The sequence below is a fragment of the Sapajus apella genome, unplaced genomic scaffold (genome assembly GCF_009761245.1).
Source record: "Sapajus apella isolate SASKATOON/1434 unplaced genomic scaffold, GSC_monkey_1.0 scaffold4, whole genome shotgun sequence".
Lineage (NCBI taxonomy): Eukaryota > Metazoa > Chordata > Mammalia > Primates > Cebidae > Sapajus > Sapajus apella.
The window spans coordinates 25,431,141-25,447,789 of NW_022436944.1; the positions used below are offsets into that span (position 1 = coordinate 25,431,141).

Here is a 16,649-nt window from a genome sequence, read left to right on the forward strand (position 1 = left end):
AAGCTGCTCAAAATAGACAAAAGTCTGTGTCCTTATTAGGCTAACACAAATGGAGAGAGCGAAAACAAGTAAGATAAATAAGTAAAAATATATGGCCTAATACTACTAAGTATTAAGCAGTAAAAGGCACCACAAGAAGTGAGGTAACTCAAGGAAAGCTTCATTGAGAAAGTAATGTCTGCATAAATACCTGAAAAAAGAGGAAAGACATGTAACTATAGAAAACAGCAGCTTTTAGACATTGTTAAAAAGTAAATAGTTTAAAGCATGAAGATAAACACCATCAAATCTAAACTGATAAGATTAACAGAAATGAAAAAACAGCCAACTCTCTATGTACAAGATCAACGATTCTATGCAACGGTCATCAGACAGTAAATCAAAATTCTATCATATAAATGATATCTAGGACTAAAATTCCAAAATCAGATGACTATCAAAGGTAGAGATTCTGGTGTATATGCTTCTGTACATGTATGTGATTATGTACATATGTGCCTATGTGTATGTTTGAGGATTATGTGCATGCATTTATACCTGTAGGTTTGCATGTATGTTTCTGTATGTCTTAGGGGAGGACACTACTAGAATAAGGCAGAAAAGAAGATAAAGATTTATTAAGCAGCTAGATGCTCTAAGACTGTGTTAAATATTTTCTCAAATGTTTCATTTGATCATTACAACAACCCTCTGTGGTGAGCATTACTATTCCCTTTTATAAATTAAGAAAAAAAAATTCAGTTACATAGCTAATAAGGTTATCTGACATAAATCAAACTCCAAAGCCTGGAGTCTTTCCATTCAACTCTTAAGGTCTTTCTGAATACAGCAGTGCTGAAAAACTATTCCCATTTGAAAGAGATGTTGTAGGTCCAGGTTTACTCCAAAGGTTACCTTAAATACAAGGGTAGGAGCCAACATGGGTCCCAGTGGGATTAACCCCCTCGAGAAACTGCAAAGGGCCACGGTCCTGGACAAGATGATCCAAAGTTAAGGATTACTTGGGGTGAGAGAAATCCAAATCATAATAATAGCCACCACTTACTGAATAAATTAATACATGTATTATACACAGCAGATTTTTCATTGACTTCATATATATTACTCTACTTAATCTTCACAGTAACTCTTCTGAATGATACATATTTTCAAAATATAGGAATTGGGGATCAGAGGGTAACATTCCAGGAGGAAGGCATAACATGAACAAGTTCTGGAGGAGGGCAACAAGAAGAGCGCCTTCAAGGAGGCAGTGAATAGTATCAACTGACTAAAGCATAAAGGGAGGTGAAGGGGGAATGAGAAGGAAAAAGATTATAGAGGAGGGCTAGTATCAGAGATCCTAAAATTCCAAGCTAAGGTTTAACTTTATTCAGTAGGCAACAAGGGTCACCAAAAATTTCTGTGTGGTTCATACTTCAGGAAAAGTAAGAACCTACATTAAGGTAACAAAGAGCAATAGGATGAAAGGAAAAATGAAAGAGATACTATAGAGACAGAATCCACAGAATTTGCAGTTAACTGGCTTGAGTGACCCAGGATATTATGTTCTAATACGGATTGAATATCCCTTATCCAAAATCCTTGGGACCAGAAGTATTTCAGATTTCAAATGTTTTTACATTTTGAAATTTTGCATTATACATACTTACCAGTTGTACATCCCAAATCTGAAAATCTGAAATGCTCCAATGAGTATTTCCTTCGAGAATCATGTCGGTGCTCAGTTTTGCACCCTGGAGCATTTGGGATTTTGGACTTTCAGATTTGGAATGCTCAACCAGTAACAGAAATACCAAACTAAACAGAAGAGTAGAACTTTAGATGATGAGAAGATATGAAATATGCACATTTTGTCATTTGCATTCACAACAAAGAAGAAACAGAGTGAAAAAGAATGAATCTAATGTACATTTAAAAATACGATATAGTCTCTGGTATTGACTAGTTTAGAGTAAAATTAAAATGCTGCTGTGCCATCTAATTACACATAAATAAGACAATCCAATAGAACGGTAATATAAGGTCTTTGAAATTTTCTTCTAAAGTTTAACTTCAATTTTTGCAATATGATAAAAGGTACACATAATTATAAAAAATATACAGTACTGGTATAGTATAGCTAGTTAAAAGAATACATTACAGAGGAAGACATCTGCATGTCAACATGAGCTTTGCATTTAACTATCTGTATGTTCTTACTCTCAACGTCCTCCGTAAAAAGAGGCAACCATAATGCTTCAAGATTGTTGTGAGCATTAAGTAAGGTAAAGCACTCAACACAATGCCTAAGACAGAGTAAATATTCAATGGATAGTAACTATTAGTGGCCTTTCTTGGCCAGAGAGTCTTAAAAATTAGCATCTATATGCAATTCCCTTCATCCAAGCCATTAGGTACTGACCAAAGATAATCTATAATATAACAACTGGATATAACAGAGGAGGTCATTTTTAAAAATGAGTCCTTTAATACAAAATTAATACATTTCTATTATAGGACATACATGGAAACATGTCCGACTTTTGTATCTCAGGCTCCACATGCCTAAAATGAAGACACAAATCTGGGGTTGGCTAGCCAGAGATTTGCTTGGCCTGCACTGTATTTAAAAAATAATTTGTGACCATCTAGAAACTGAGAACAAACAATAAACAAATTTATATTTCTGGTTTCACTTTAACAATCAAAATCTGGCAAAACTGTTTTGAGTGGAAACTGCAGACAGGTGTACCTTACTAAATCATAATAATCTCTGCCTGGCTTTACTTCATTATACCTGGTCTGTGTATATTTAAGTTTTCAACTCCTTAACCAGTTAATCTTCTAGGTTCTCCATAGCTCTAAAATGTGAGAGGCAAAGCTTGAAATTGAAAAAGCACAGAGCAACACTGATTTCTAATGTTTTCAGATATTACTACTTATTGCCAGTTTAACCTGATGAACACTACAAGAACTGGATATATACGTAAGTAGGAATACTCCAGTACATTTCTATCATATAAATTATCTAAGAAAACTATGAAAAGATACTTTATGAGTATCACTGCTGCTTATGTTAGAGCCAACACTTAACTGAGCACAATATGCCAGGCAGTATTGTGCTAGGCAGTAAATGACTTGGCATAAGTCATTTAACCTTTTCATAACCACACTATGCGATTAGTAAACTACTATTCCCAATTTGCAGACAAGGAAGCTGAGGCTCAGAGAGGTTAAGTAATTACTAGAAAAGTGGCAAAAAACTATGCTTTAAACATGCTACCTTAGCTGTCATCATTCAATCAGTTTTCATACGCTTATAATAAAAAATATCTTGTATATAATAAACAAATCTTACACAACAAAAAAACACTCCCATTGATTTATCTTCAACAGTTCTGACTGGAGAAACGACAAGAAGAACTGCCTTTATCACACTTAACCTTCCAAAGAATCTCAAATTTACCCCCCTTCAGAGTACATCAGATTGCTGCAGGTGTACGAAAAAACAAAAATAAAAAAGGAGGGGGAAATGTCAAGAACTACTGAAAAGAAGAAAGTTTTGTAGCTGTTATTTCCCTTCTTAGTGGCTCCTTAGTTGTCATTTTGAGAACACCACTGGAAAATTATACATTTGTGATATTATTCAGACAGAGAATAAGAAATGATACCAATTGGCATACAGTGACTGCTGGAATATCTACCAGTACAGTAGAGTTTTCCAGTGCATAAATTAACATGGTGAGATAACTCAATTGTCAAGCAATTTTCCTCACTCCTGGTAAATAATTTGTACCTATAAAATAATCCAAGATTCTATAATGTTACTCAATTGGTAATCTTTTTTTTTTTTGTATATATGAGATATTTAACAAAGATATTGAGAATACAGGGACATTTTCTATACCAGAAATGCAAACAATTTATATTAGACATTTTTGATCAAAAATAGTTTGGCCACTTTGGCCCACTGAACCTACAAAAGTAAGGTGAATACACCTTAGGAGGTTGCATTACAATCCACTGGGCTCAAGAACACAATATTAGAACTTTTGCTAATATTTATTTTCTTATCTTTTTTGATTTTTGTTGTTGAGATAGGGTCTTGCTTTGTTAATCTTTGAAAAATCAACACATTAAATAATTCCTACCAGAAATCTGGTTCTGCCTAGTAACAAGGCACTATGATAAAATAAGGCAGTACCAGTGAGCAAGCACTTCAGTGAGCACAGGACTCTAAGAATCTGACAGTTTGGGTGACTATCCTAGACTCAGTGAAGCAAAGAACTGTTTTTTGTTTTGTGGCTATAAAACCTGAACTATATATAAGTACCATTACACATAAATAAGACAATGGCTAGTGGCATGTCAAAGTCAAAGTAAAGGCATAAATTCCACTGCACCTCCTCATTGGTAAAGTCTACTACAGAACATAAACAGGGGCCAGTTGCTGCGTAAAAGTCCTGTGCACAATAACTATCATACAGTTATCTATACTGCTATCATATTAATCACTTCTGACTGAGGCTTAGTCTACAACAAGAAGTTAGGAAACAACTGTACATGAAAAGGCAAGTTTCACAAGGTATTGCCAGGAAGCATCTATGGGTTATATAGATACGTCACCAAGTTGCGGGCAGGATCTTCCTGTGGTTTGCCTTCCCCACTTCCGGTTTCAGTTTGAAATGTGTGCTGATCTCTAAACTCCCTACAGCCCCCTTCCTCAAGTGGCAAACCAAACTGTAGGAATCTCTTCTGGGCTAAGCCAATGATACCTATAGCTACATGAAGTTTAGCAAAGCTACTCAGGTGACCAAGAGAGCCTGGTATGGCAAACAAAAGGAAGGCACAAAGCTAGGAGCTGGCAAGGAAGGCACAAAGCCAGAAGCTGGCAGAACGCAGGGCTACATGGACAGGCTATATATGGGATATGGCTGTTATTTCTGGTAATAGCATCTAGGGAGCCAAAATGGGACTCGTATCAATCTTGCACTACCAAAAAAAAAAAAAAAAAAAAGCACCTAGACACATAAAGAAGTTGCATGCATGAGCATATAATGTATGTGTATACCTGTGTGTATGTGTGTGTGTGTGTGTGTGTGTACACATATTCAAGAACCACTCAAAAATACATACAAACCCACATTAGCAGTTAGCTGAAAGAATTTTATTTGTGAACCCCCAAAACAGGCCCGAAGATAAATTCTTATGGCATTCAAACATTATACTTTTATTGGATATGCATTGCATTAGACCATAGCCAATTTAGGAATAATTATCAACTTCTTGACAATATAAATGTACTCTCAATTCCTTCCAATATATCATCTGACAGGCAGTTTGATAGAGAAAGGAATGTGGGCTTTGGTAACATAAAGGCTTTATGAAAACTTGGCTCTGTTCCCTTACAGTCCTGAGCAAATAACCTGTTTGCTGCTGCTTCTCTACAATAGAAATAACAATCTTCTTCATGAAATTGGATTACATGAAATACTTTGCTAAGTATTTAAACACAGCACCTGGAAACCAGTAAATACTCAATAAACACTAGTTCACCCCATCTACCAAGAATATTTTATACAAAACTTTACAAATTCAGAACTAAAATATTCTGCATCACTCACGTAAATGTCATATTTTAAAGGATCAAAATTGTTCAGAACCTTTTTGTCACATTTCTCTGAAACAATGTATTAACATTTTAAAAAGTTTTTCTAACAAAAACGTTTAGTCGAACAGGCAAAGTATATAAGAATTTGCTGTATTATTCTCACTTTTTTTTTCTTTTTTCTTTTTTTGAGACAGGGTCTCACTTTGTTGCCCAGGCTAGAGTGCAATGGTGCGATCTTGGCTAACTGCTGCCTCACTCTCCTGGGCTCAAGTAATCCTCTGCCCTGAGCATTCCAAATATTAATAGCTAGGGCTAAAGACACATACCACCATGCCCGGCTACTTTTTTTTTTTTTTTTTTTTTTTAAAAAACAGGGTTTTGCCATGTTGCGCAGGCTGGTGGGAAACTCCTGAGCTCAAGCAATCCACCCCCCTCCGCCTATTCTTACAACTTTTATGTTTGAAATTATATAAAAAGTTACAAAATAAAACTTAACAGAAAAGTTGACTTTTTACATGCACTCAAAATGTTACAAAACCTAACATTTGGTTACTTTTGTTTCTGCAGAAAGGACAGTCTGCCAAAGTAGAACAAGAGAGACTGGCAAAGCTTAAGATTAATACTGTATCAAGTTCATTTATAGACTTTCAATAATGTAATATACTCCCTACAGGAAATTAAACCATTACAGGTAAGGCTAACTCTCTTTATCCACCACTGAGGCAACCACTGTTGTCTGTACAACTCTTCAGACCTCTTTTTCTGCATTTATCCATCTACATGCAGAAAAGGTAAAATATTTTGCAATTAAAAAAACACATGATACTACACATATTACTCTAACAACTTGCTGTTTTTACCCAACAAGACATCCTGGATTTCTTTCCTTTCATAACACAGATATACCTCATTCTTTTTAGTTGCTACAGAGTATGTGTATGAACATATTATCTATTTTTCTACCGATATACATCTGAGTCATCTCCAATTATTCTGTTTTACCAACAAGGCAACATCAAACATCTTTGCATATACCTCTTCTGTAAATATGTAAGTGTTGATGCAGGGCAAATAGAAGTAAAAATGCACGGAGTATAGACATTTACATATTTAACAGATAAAGCCAAAATGCTCTCCAACATTGCTTTACCAGTTTAAACTCACAGCAACAGTGAGAAAAATATTTATTTCCCTAAACCCTCACCAAAGACTGAGATAAACTTTCCTCTTTTTTTTTTTTTTTGTAAATTGATGTTATTTCTCTGATTTTTACTTAACCAGTATTTTCATATTTACTGGACATTTGCATTTCCTTTCCTGTGAAATGCCTGTTCATATCCTCTATTTTTCTAATGGCCTTTTGCTTTTAAGTCTGTATGAATTATTTACATAATCTGGACATAGTAAATAGAGAGGTATAATAGCATAGCAGGTTAAGAGTTAACAGGATGAACTCTAGAGCCAATTTGCCCAGTGTGATTGGCAGCTCCACCATTCACTAGCCATTTAACCTTGGTCAATTTACTTAGCTTGGCTATTGTGTATCTATTTCCTCATCATGTGTAAAATGGGGATAATAATGGTAGTTTTAGAGTTACTGTAAGGATTAAATTAGTTAATATGCATAAAGTGCTTTAAAACAGTGCCTGGCAAAGAATTAACTGTTATACACGTTTTCTTTGTCTGAAGGATACACTGCAAATATTTTCTCCCAAACTACCGTCTCTTAACTTTTGTTTGTAAGTCTTTGCTTACCTTTCCTCAAGCAGTTCTTTCTCAATTTCTCGACCATCAGACATTACATAAGTGGATGAAACTAACAATTGACTGCCCTGACTGGATCTCACAATCAACTTAAGAATAAATTCAGGCATCAGCCAAAGTGTATAGATTTTTAAAACCTTTGCACAGATTTTAAAATAATAGCTTAGTTCCTTACAGCATAAAGCATGCCTACGAACCAACAAGACTGATAACTCACCAGAAAAAAAGGACAAAAGAAATAGACAAGTTCACATAACACACCAAAACAATGGGAAAAAACCGGCTCTTAAAAATATGAAGAGATCCTACAGTTTGATTTCAAGCCTAACAAAATTTTAAAATTTAAAAATTAAGGCTGGGTGTGGTGGCTCACACCTGTAATCCCAGCACTTTGGGAGGCCAAGGCAGGAGGATCAAGAAGTCAGGAGATGGAGACCATCCTGGCCCAAATGGTGAAACCCCATCTCTACTAAAAATACAAAAAACAGCTGGATGTGGTAGCACGTGCCTGTAATCCCAGCTACTTGGGAGGCTGAGGCAGGAGAATCACTTGAACTAGGGAGTAGGAGGCTACAGTGAGCCAAGATTGTGTCACTGCACTCCACCCTGGTGACAGAGCAAGACTCCTTCTAAAAAAAGAGATCCTTACTCTCATTTAAAATTGCAAATTGACCAGGTGCAGTGGCTCACACCTATAATCCCAGCACTTCGGGAGGCCGAAGCAGGTGGATCACCTAAGGTCAGGAGTTCAAGACCAGCCTGACCAACAAGGTGAAACCCTGTCTGTATTAAAAATACAAAAATTAGCCAGGCGTGGTGAAAGGTGCCTGTGATCCCAGCTACTCAGGGGGCTGAGACAGGAGAATCGCTTGAACCTGGGAGGTGGAGGTTGCTGAAAGCTGAGATTGTACTATTGCACTCCAGCCTCCAGTGTGGACGATGGAGCAAGACATCATCTCAAAAAAAAAGTACAAATTAAAACTACAAATTAGATGTTCCTTTTTATTTCACAGACCAGTAAAGATCAAGACGTTTTAAAATACACCCTATGTGGGTATAAAGAAATAGGCATTCATACATTGCTGGTGAGAGCTTAAATTGCTATAGTTTAGCACTGTCTTTCCAAAGTAAAAATGCACATACCCTTCAATTCATCAATTTAACATCGAGAAATGTATCCTACAGATAGACATTCATATTAAAAATGACATGCTTACAATGTTAGTCACTGCAGTAATGTTTGCAATAGCAATGACTGTTAAAAACCTAAGTGTCAACTAATAGGGGACTAGCTAAACAAACTGTGGTACAGTCAGATGATGAAATATTATGCAGTTTAAAAAATAAGGCAGCTCTCTCTATATCTGAATGTGAAAAACCTTCATGCTATATTGTTAAGTGTAAAAAAGCAAGATACAGAAAAATGTATGTATTTTGCTACAATTTTTATGTTGGTGGAAGTAATGTATTAGTGCACATACATTACGTTTATAAACGCTTAATTTCTCAAAGAACACACAACAAAAAGGATATAACAAATTGGTAATGCTTGCTTCTGGGGAGGGAATGGCTAGAAGATAATGAAAGGAAGGAATACTTTTCAATGTATATGCTGTTTTGCACCCTTTTGAATTTTGTACCAAGCGTTTGTATTATCTAATCAAATAGAATACAACGTGTGTGTGTGTGTGTGTGTGTGCAAACAGACTAAAACCTAACTGTAACTACATAAAACTTTCTACCAGTACCTTTTAAATGGTAGCACATCATTTAGGTAGGGTTTGTGGCTAATCTATTTGTTACAAAAGCAGAAATTCACCATCCTAGCTGCCCAACATCACCCCTTACGGAACTTTTGAAACCCAGAAATTAGGTCTGGGGTAGAGCCTAGGCATCAGGATTTTTTTAGTTTACAGGTGATGGTGACAGCGAGTCAGGACTGGAAACAGCTGAGGTAGACCATGGCATAAGTAAGTAAACATCCAGGTTCAACTTCAACCTCCACCTAGGTCATAACCATAGCTTCAACACTATGTGCAATAGTGCAATAGTACGATCTCAGCTTTCAGCAACCTCCATCTCCCAGGTTCAAGCGATTCTCCTGTCTCAGCCCCCTGAGTAGCTGGGATGACAGGCACCTTTCACCACGCCTGGCTAATTTTTGTATTTTTAATACAGACAGGGTTTCACCTTGTTGGTCAGGCTGGTCTTGAACTCCTGACCTATCCACGTCACAAAGTTCTTAAGAAGGAACAGGTGAGAGTGTGTAGATGGCACAGTGAAAATCTTATTACCACCTCTCAATATATGACCAAATAGGTAGTATAATCTCTGTGTATTAAATGTAGTACACTTGCAACATTCATAGTAATACGTTAATCTCATATAGCACTCTAGAAAGAACTTTGACAAGAGAGGACTAGTGCCCAACAGGCCATAAACTGTGAGACGCTCGGTATCTCTGAATGCTAGATTCTTCATTTGCAATATGAAGAGAAGGAACCTTTATTTTTTCTACGTCCATGTTCTCTACCTTCCAGCTTTACATTTCTATAATTGTCTAAGAATCCAGACGTCTAAAAACAACTATTGCTTAGTATAGACTTTAGGAAAAAATAGGATCTTTTCATCCAATTCACAGTTTAGGCCCATTTCAGTCCGGTGGGTTAGTGTTTCTTAACAGACCCTCAGATATGTATTATGTACTGCTGAATTAATGGTCACAGAAAAAAAATTTAGAATGCAAACATTCTTATCTAATAAATCTTAAATATTTTTAAAATAGTGAATCATATAAAACAAGTGTACTAAATACATTTAAAGATTAAAATAGAGTCTGATGTACTGTCTTAAAGCAAATGGTTCAAGTTAAAAAGCAATAATCAAAATAGTAGAAGGGGTGTTCAAGACCACATCCAAACCTCTTATTTTACAAGTAAGGAAACAGGGGCTCACTCAGCAAGGTGAAAGAATTTGCCCAAAGTCATTCTGTCACTAATGACAGAAAAACAAATTTGTCATTTATAGTTCTCTGTATGTGTATTGATACAATCTTTTAATGTTTATCACTTTAGAGAGGGATTTTTGATGACTAAAATGACATACAAAGCTAAAGAGATGCCATAAAAATGTCTTAACACACATAAAAACTTAACTTACATGAATATATAACTACACAACAAAATTTTGTTTGCAGTTCTCAAAAGAGAATAGAACTTTATTAGTAGCAAAAACATGTAATCTGATATTATTGTCAAATAATTTCATAAAGCACATTAACCAGGAAATAGGATTAGCAGCTATGATTAAAGGATAAAACGATGGTTTTATTCTGGCTCTATTAGTCACTTAAGGGTCTATTCAAAGAGTTCTAAGTTTTAAAAAAAACAACTCTATGAACCCATTGAGGTTTACCTCCTGTCTTCCGCAGAGCAAATGATTAGCAGACTGCTCTGTGAACTTTTACAAAGAACCCTTTTCTCCTCCGTTTCTATCCATCTGAAAGATGGATTCTTCCTCCATCCTAAATAACTCATCATCTCATTTCAAATATCTGATAAAAATGAACTCTTAGCATGAATACACCCTTTTTAATCTCTTTCACTCAACTCTACTGGATAGTCAATAAAATGTTTTGATTTATACTTCACAGAATTAAATAGATGGCTTTATTTAAACCTGTCATGTCAAATTAAAACACTTAATGTGTAAAGTGTGATTACGAGATTTTCTTTTCCAAGCTCCAGGACCAATTAGTAACAATATTGAAATGCACTAATAATAAGCAATCAGAGCATTAAGAAGAATGTAATCTTTTTACTAATGAGGCAACTTTGGCATCAATTCAAACCTAAGCTTAGTGGGCACTGTGATTTTGAAAGGGATGAACTTCCTGATATAGACTCATGCAGTTTCTCTTAATACTAACATCTTCTTGTTTATTTAGGTATATAATTTATAAAATACTTTCATACCTAGTAATTGTCTACAGGATAACATTGTGAATGAAGTAGGGCATTTCCTAAAGGCCTATTCTGTTCTAGACACTGTACTTACACTGGGATGATTTTTAAAAAATGAACAAGAATGAATTCTATCTTGAAAGAGCTCACAATCTAACAGAGAAATGAACAAATGATTTCTATGAAATGCACTATAATAAATAAGGAAACAAACAAGGAATTGTGATTCCCTAGCAGCAAGGCCTAACACCCTCTAGCCAGAGATGGGGCTGGAAGTGTCTTAGGTTTTGGGAAGGAGATCACATAGAGCAGGCTTTTGAAGGATAAGCAGGAGCTTTCTGACATAAACGTGGGGTGGGGTAAAGAAGAAAGACAATCCCAGGCAGAGGGAACAACATGTATACAGTGGATAGTGGGAAAGCACTATCCCCAATTAAAAGATGAGGAAGGTAAGCTCCAAGGTAAGTGAGCTGCCTAACGCCACATGAAGATTAATTTAACAATGTATAAAGAATATAGGTCTTCAGATTTTAATCAGCTTTGTACACCTGGAAATGCCAGTACATGCTGGACAAGAACATCAGATAAAGATTAGTTTCTATCTCCTATTTACTCCTTCCTAAGAGATGGTCCGTGCATGACCCAGATCCTGGGGAGTGAGAAAGAGTGGGCAGAGATAAGGAGGGGCAGAATGGGGAGGGAGGCTTATTTAAACCTCCTGGCAATCCTGTGAGATAGGTGTTTTTACTATCCCCATTTTATATATGAGAACATGGAGGGCCAAAGGCATTAACAAAAGTTGGAAATTAAGAGAAGATTCAAACCCAGGTGACTAACTTCACCAGGCTTCTAAGCTCAAGCACTTAACCATACCCTATAGAGCCTCCCTACTCTGCCAAACAACCCTAGGCCATTCTTGATCTGAAGACATCAGAGAAAGAAACCAAGTGGGTTTTGGAACACATGGTCCCACAGATCTCGTACTGTACCACACATCTGAAAATTCACACAAAATTTCACATTTGGTTCTCTTATTAATCTGGTATTCCTTGAGTAGAAAAGCCCGCACATAAGGTGGCATGGGTGCTTTCTGCAACATTTTTACAATCTAATTTAATTGGACAAGAGGAAACTTAACAAGTGGTAATCAAAAAGGAAATCACAGAGTAACAGCATGAAGCCTGGAGATATATAAAGGAGGAAGCCCCAATCCCTCTTTTTTGCTTGAGTGTGGGATTTTTCGAGGGCAGGAGGGAAGCATACAAATGTGTTTCAGGTGTGCTAGCATAGCTGCTACTCACCACACAGTTCAGACCAAAGAATGGAGTAGAGTACACCCTGATTTCCTTTATCAAGGGTTCATATAACAACCTTAGGATAGCAGGCAACCAAACTCACCCCTTGAATAAGTTTTAAGGAAGCAGACAATTCAGAGCTGTCATGGTTTCCTAGAGCAAATGGCAACAAATCCAGTGTTGCTGACAATATTTTCTCTCATAGGCAGATCCCGAATTCCCTGGGTTCATTTTAGCACACCTGAAACATGTTTGCATGCTCCTTCTTCCCTCAAACCAGGCCCCTCGCAAAAAAACAACAAAACCCCACACATTCAAGCAAAAAAGGGGCATTGGGCCTTCCTCCTTTATATATATTCAGGTTTCATGTTGTTATTTTGTGACCTCCACCTTTTTGGTTACCAGTTTAAGTTTCCTCTTGTCCAACAGACAAGTATTTGTCCAACTGACAGATATTTCACCTTGTGAAGCATATGGGGAAATAATTACAGGAATGAAATCCCTAAAGAAGGTTGTGGACTATCATGTTCAAGACACATAAACCAATCTGGCCAGGAACAGTGGTTCACGACCATAATCCCAACACTTTGGGAGGCCGAGGCAGAAGGATCAACTGAGGTTGGGTGTTCAAGACCAGCCTAACCAACATGGAGAAACGCCACCTCTACTAAAAATACAAGATTAGCCAGGCATTGTGACACATGCCTTTAATCCCAGCTACTCAGGAGGCTGAGGCAGGAGAATCACTTGAACCCTGGAAGCTGAGATTGTGGTGAGCAAGAGCCTTCCATTGCACTCCAGCCTGGGCAACAAGAGTAAAACTCACGCTTCCAGACCCAGACAAAATTTCATATTTAGTCAACTGGTATGGCTCGCTCACTAAGGTAACAATTATACGCATGAGAAGGAAGGAAATTAATCAAAACAATACATAAACCAATCCATCCTCACTTTTCACTGGGGTGATCTGCAGTTGAAAGGTCCTACGCAAATCCAGAAATAAGAAAACTTCCTTTCAGGCTAATTGTCAGCCCTTACAGATCTCTAGCTCTCCAGGAAAGAGGCTCCCAATCAGTAGTATAAAATCTGCCAGCAATCTCCTAGTGGGCACTATCAGGCTTTCTTCCAAGGTTTCCCACTGTTGTGAAGGGAAAAGCTGACATGGTTACACCCTCCCCAAGCTGCTTAATATCTTGTCAGAACTACCATCGACTCGTTTCCGTGACCTTGGCACCTGCTAATAACTCTTCCAACCCCTCAGCCCCCACCCTACAAAACCCACATGTTAGTTTCAGGGAAACAGACAAGGGCATCTCTTCACAAGGTTCTGAATGTTAACCAACTGTGGATTATATCAGTTAAAAGGAGGGAAAAAAATGGGAAGGGAAGTTCTGTATACAAGTAAACAAACACTTTTTTCCCCCTACAAAGCAGATACTCCATAACCTGAGCTACAAGATAAGCACCCTAAAAAGCAAGAAATTGACTAGGATAACAGATATAATACTTCAACTATGGCTAGAACAGTAATTATTATCCCCAGCAACTAGATGATCAATCTCTAAGCTTGGGTTGCTTTAAACCATAGAAACGAAGTGGTTTTCTGTTTTGTTTTTTTTAATCTGTAGACCCAAGTTTCACTTACAAAACTGTTCTTAGTGGTCTTTGTCATGGGACAGACAAAAGCACAGGACAACTAAGTCCTTCTGGAAACCCTAACCCTCAATTCCAAGACATGCGTATATGCAGTTCCACGGTACAACCTGCAGTGACGTATTAGTGAGGCTCCAAAAGACAATGCCTAGCATCAAGTGGCACGAAGGTGATAAAAGTCTGGAAAATCATATAAAAAGAGAAACTTTGGCCTATTTACAGTTTTCCCAATTACATTAGACATACGCAAAAGTTGAAAATAAAAATTTCCCCTCAAATATAAGGATACAGAAAAAAATAATAAAATAAAATTTATTCTGAATTCTGAAAAGGTTTTATGGCCTAGAAAGTAATTTTGGGAACTAACCTCGATTTCACTTTCTAGGTTTAAAAACTGTAGCCTCTTAAGAGCCCAAGGACTACTTCAGGTAAAAGATAAGAAAATTTAACATGTTCGGTTCTGAGGTTTCATAAAATCCCAAATACCTGAAAGGGGGAACAATGTGAAAAGAGGAAAAGTGGGAGAATGTGAGCTCAACTAATAACATGGCTATTCTAGGAGAGGAAAATTTTACATCCTGCCCAAGAAAGAATTGTTAGACACTTCAATGCAAGTCAATTTTCTTCAAAGTGAAAAGTACGCCCTCATAATTGAGAGTTATTTACAAGAAAAATGAAGCCTGTTTCCAATCTGAGAATACTACATAAGGAAAATAATGCTAATTTTCGACAAATGCAAAAGTTTTATCGGTATCTCTTGCAAACAGAAAAAAAAAGCGATGTATCTAAATAACTACTGTGAAAAGAAATGGCAACCTGACACTAAAGGGTCGTTTTTAAAAATATAATGTTCAAATGACAGAACTCAAATGATCTGTCCACAGTAAGGCCCGGAGAACTCTGAGCAATATTTTCTATTTAGTCAACTGGTACGGCTCGCTCACTAACGTAGCAATTTTACGCATGAGAAGTAAGGGAATTAAGCTGGCTGAGTGCGGGTTAAGTGACTGTGTTTTGAGACCTGCTCACAGGAAGCCACTACATCCTGCCTGAAGTCCCGTCAGTCACGCCGTCCCTCGATTCAAGTCCCGCCGCAGCGAGGTGGGGCGAGTACAGGTGTCCGGCCGAGCCCCTCCCAGCGCGCTCACCCGCGAACAGCCCGCGCGGCAGCCACTCGGGCCCCCAGGGCGGCCTGTTTCCTGCAGCTCAGGGCGCCTTTTTCAACCTCTCCCAGGCTCGCAAGCCCAGGAAACGAGCAGCCCCCTCCCCTTGGGCCAGCCCCACTTCCCCGCCCGCCTCCTCCTCGGGCCGCGCCTCCGCGTAATTACCACTCGGCTAGCACCGCCGGGCCGCTCCCCAGCACCCGCAGCCGCGCGGAGGCCTGCGTCTGAGGGCGGCCGGAAGCTCCTCACGCCCCCGGACCGCGCCCCCGGCCGCGCCCCGGGCTCTGGCGTCCCAGTGTCCAGGCCGCTCCGGACGACCAAGTCCCTCACGCTGGCGCAGCCGGGACTCCCCCACCCCAGGCCAATCCCCTGCTCCCACTCCCACCCTAGAGAAGCAGCCCCGGCCCACGCCGCCCCTTCGAGGCGACGCCGCCCCCAACACACCCCCTTACAGCCTCACCCGCGCCCAGCCCAGGCCCCCTCCCGGGCCTGCGATCCCAGCGGGGCTCGGCGCCGCCACCACCGAGCGCTCGCCGCCCCCTCAGCCCCGCGCCCGGCGCCGCCGGGGCGTCCCTTCAGCCCAGCCCCCGCTTACAGATCTTGCCCCGCAGGCTCTGCAACACTCGAACCTCGCAACTGTCCTCGTCCCCGGCCTCGGGCTCTGCCGTTGCACTCGCCGCCGGCGCATCGGAAGAAGCTGCCGCAGCAGCAGGCGCCGCCGCCGCCATGGTGCCGCCCGGGCCGTGCCGCAGCCCCACCGCCTGCGTAGCCCGGCGAGGCGGAGCCCAGCAGTGGCCTAGGCCCGGGCGAGCCGCGCGCCTGGCCCCGCCCCCGGGCCGCGGCCTGACTCGCCCCGCCCCGCCCCGCCCGCCGCGGCCCCGCCCCCGCCCCACCCGGGTCTCCATTCGCCGCCGCCGCCCCCGCCTCCCGCGAGCCGGGCCCAGGCGAAACCGCCCTCCTGAATTGGGGCGCTGGCTAAGTGTGGATCCGGGTCGTGGCTCTGAGAGGCCTTAAAATCCCCACCGGGAGAAAGCTCCGGCCCTCTGGTGATCCCAAATCCTCCCGAGAATTGGGCTCCCCTCAACGAACAGACCTGCACATCCCCTAACGCTAGGGGGAAATAACGGCCCTTCCCAATCGGGGGAACTCCCTGTGGGAAGAAAATAGAGTGGAATTTGGCAGGTGGGTGGACCTCAAAAGTATCTTATTCAAAAGGAGG

The 16,649-nt window shown here is 39.7% G+C and overlaps 1 protein-coding gene across 6 annotated transcripts in view; it reads right to left on the bottom strand.

Moving 5' to 3' along the window:
• Positions 1-16,218, bottom strand: part of RASA2 (RAS p21 protein activator 2) — a 119,560-nt gene extending 103,342 nt beyond the window's left edge. For 3 of the 6 annotated variants that reach the window (XM_032258837.1, XM_032258848.1, XM_032258858.1), the window contains exon 1: positions 16,026-16,209. In XM_032258837.1, the coding sequence (XP_032114728.1) occupies positions 16,026-16,158 (133 nt within the window). In that variant the 5' untranslated portion in view covers positions 16,159-16,209. Of the gene's footprint in view, positions 1-15,288; positions 15,508-15,595; positions 15,617-16,025 lie in introns of those variants that run through there. The other 3 variants (XM_032258832.1, XM_032258871.1, XM_032258868.1) reach the window with 3 other exon arrangements.
• Between the last annotated feature and the right edge of the window lie 431 nt (positions 16,219-16,649).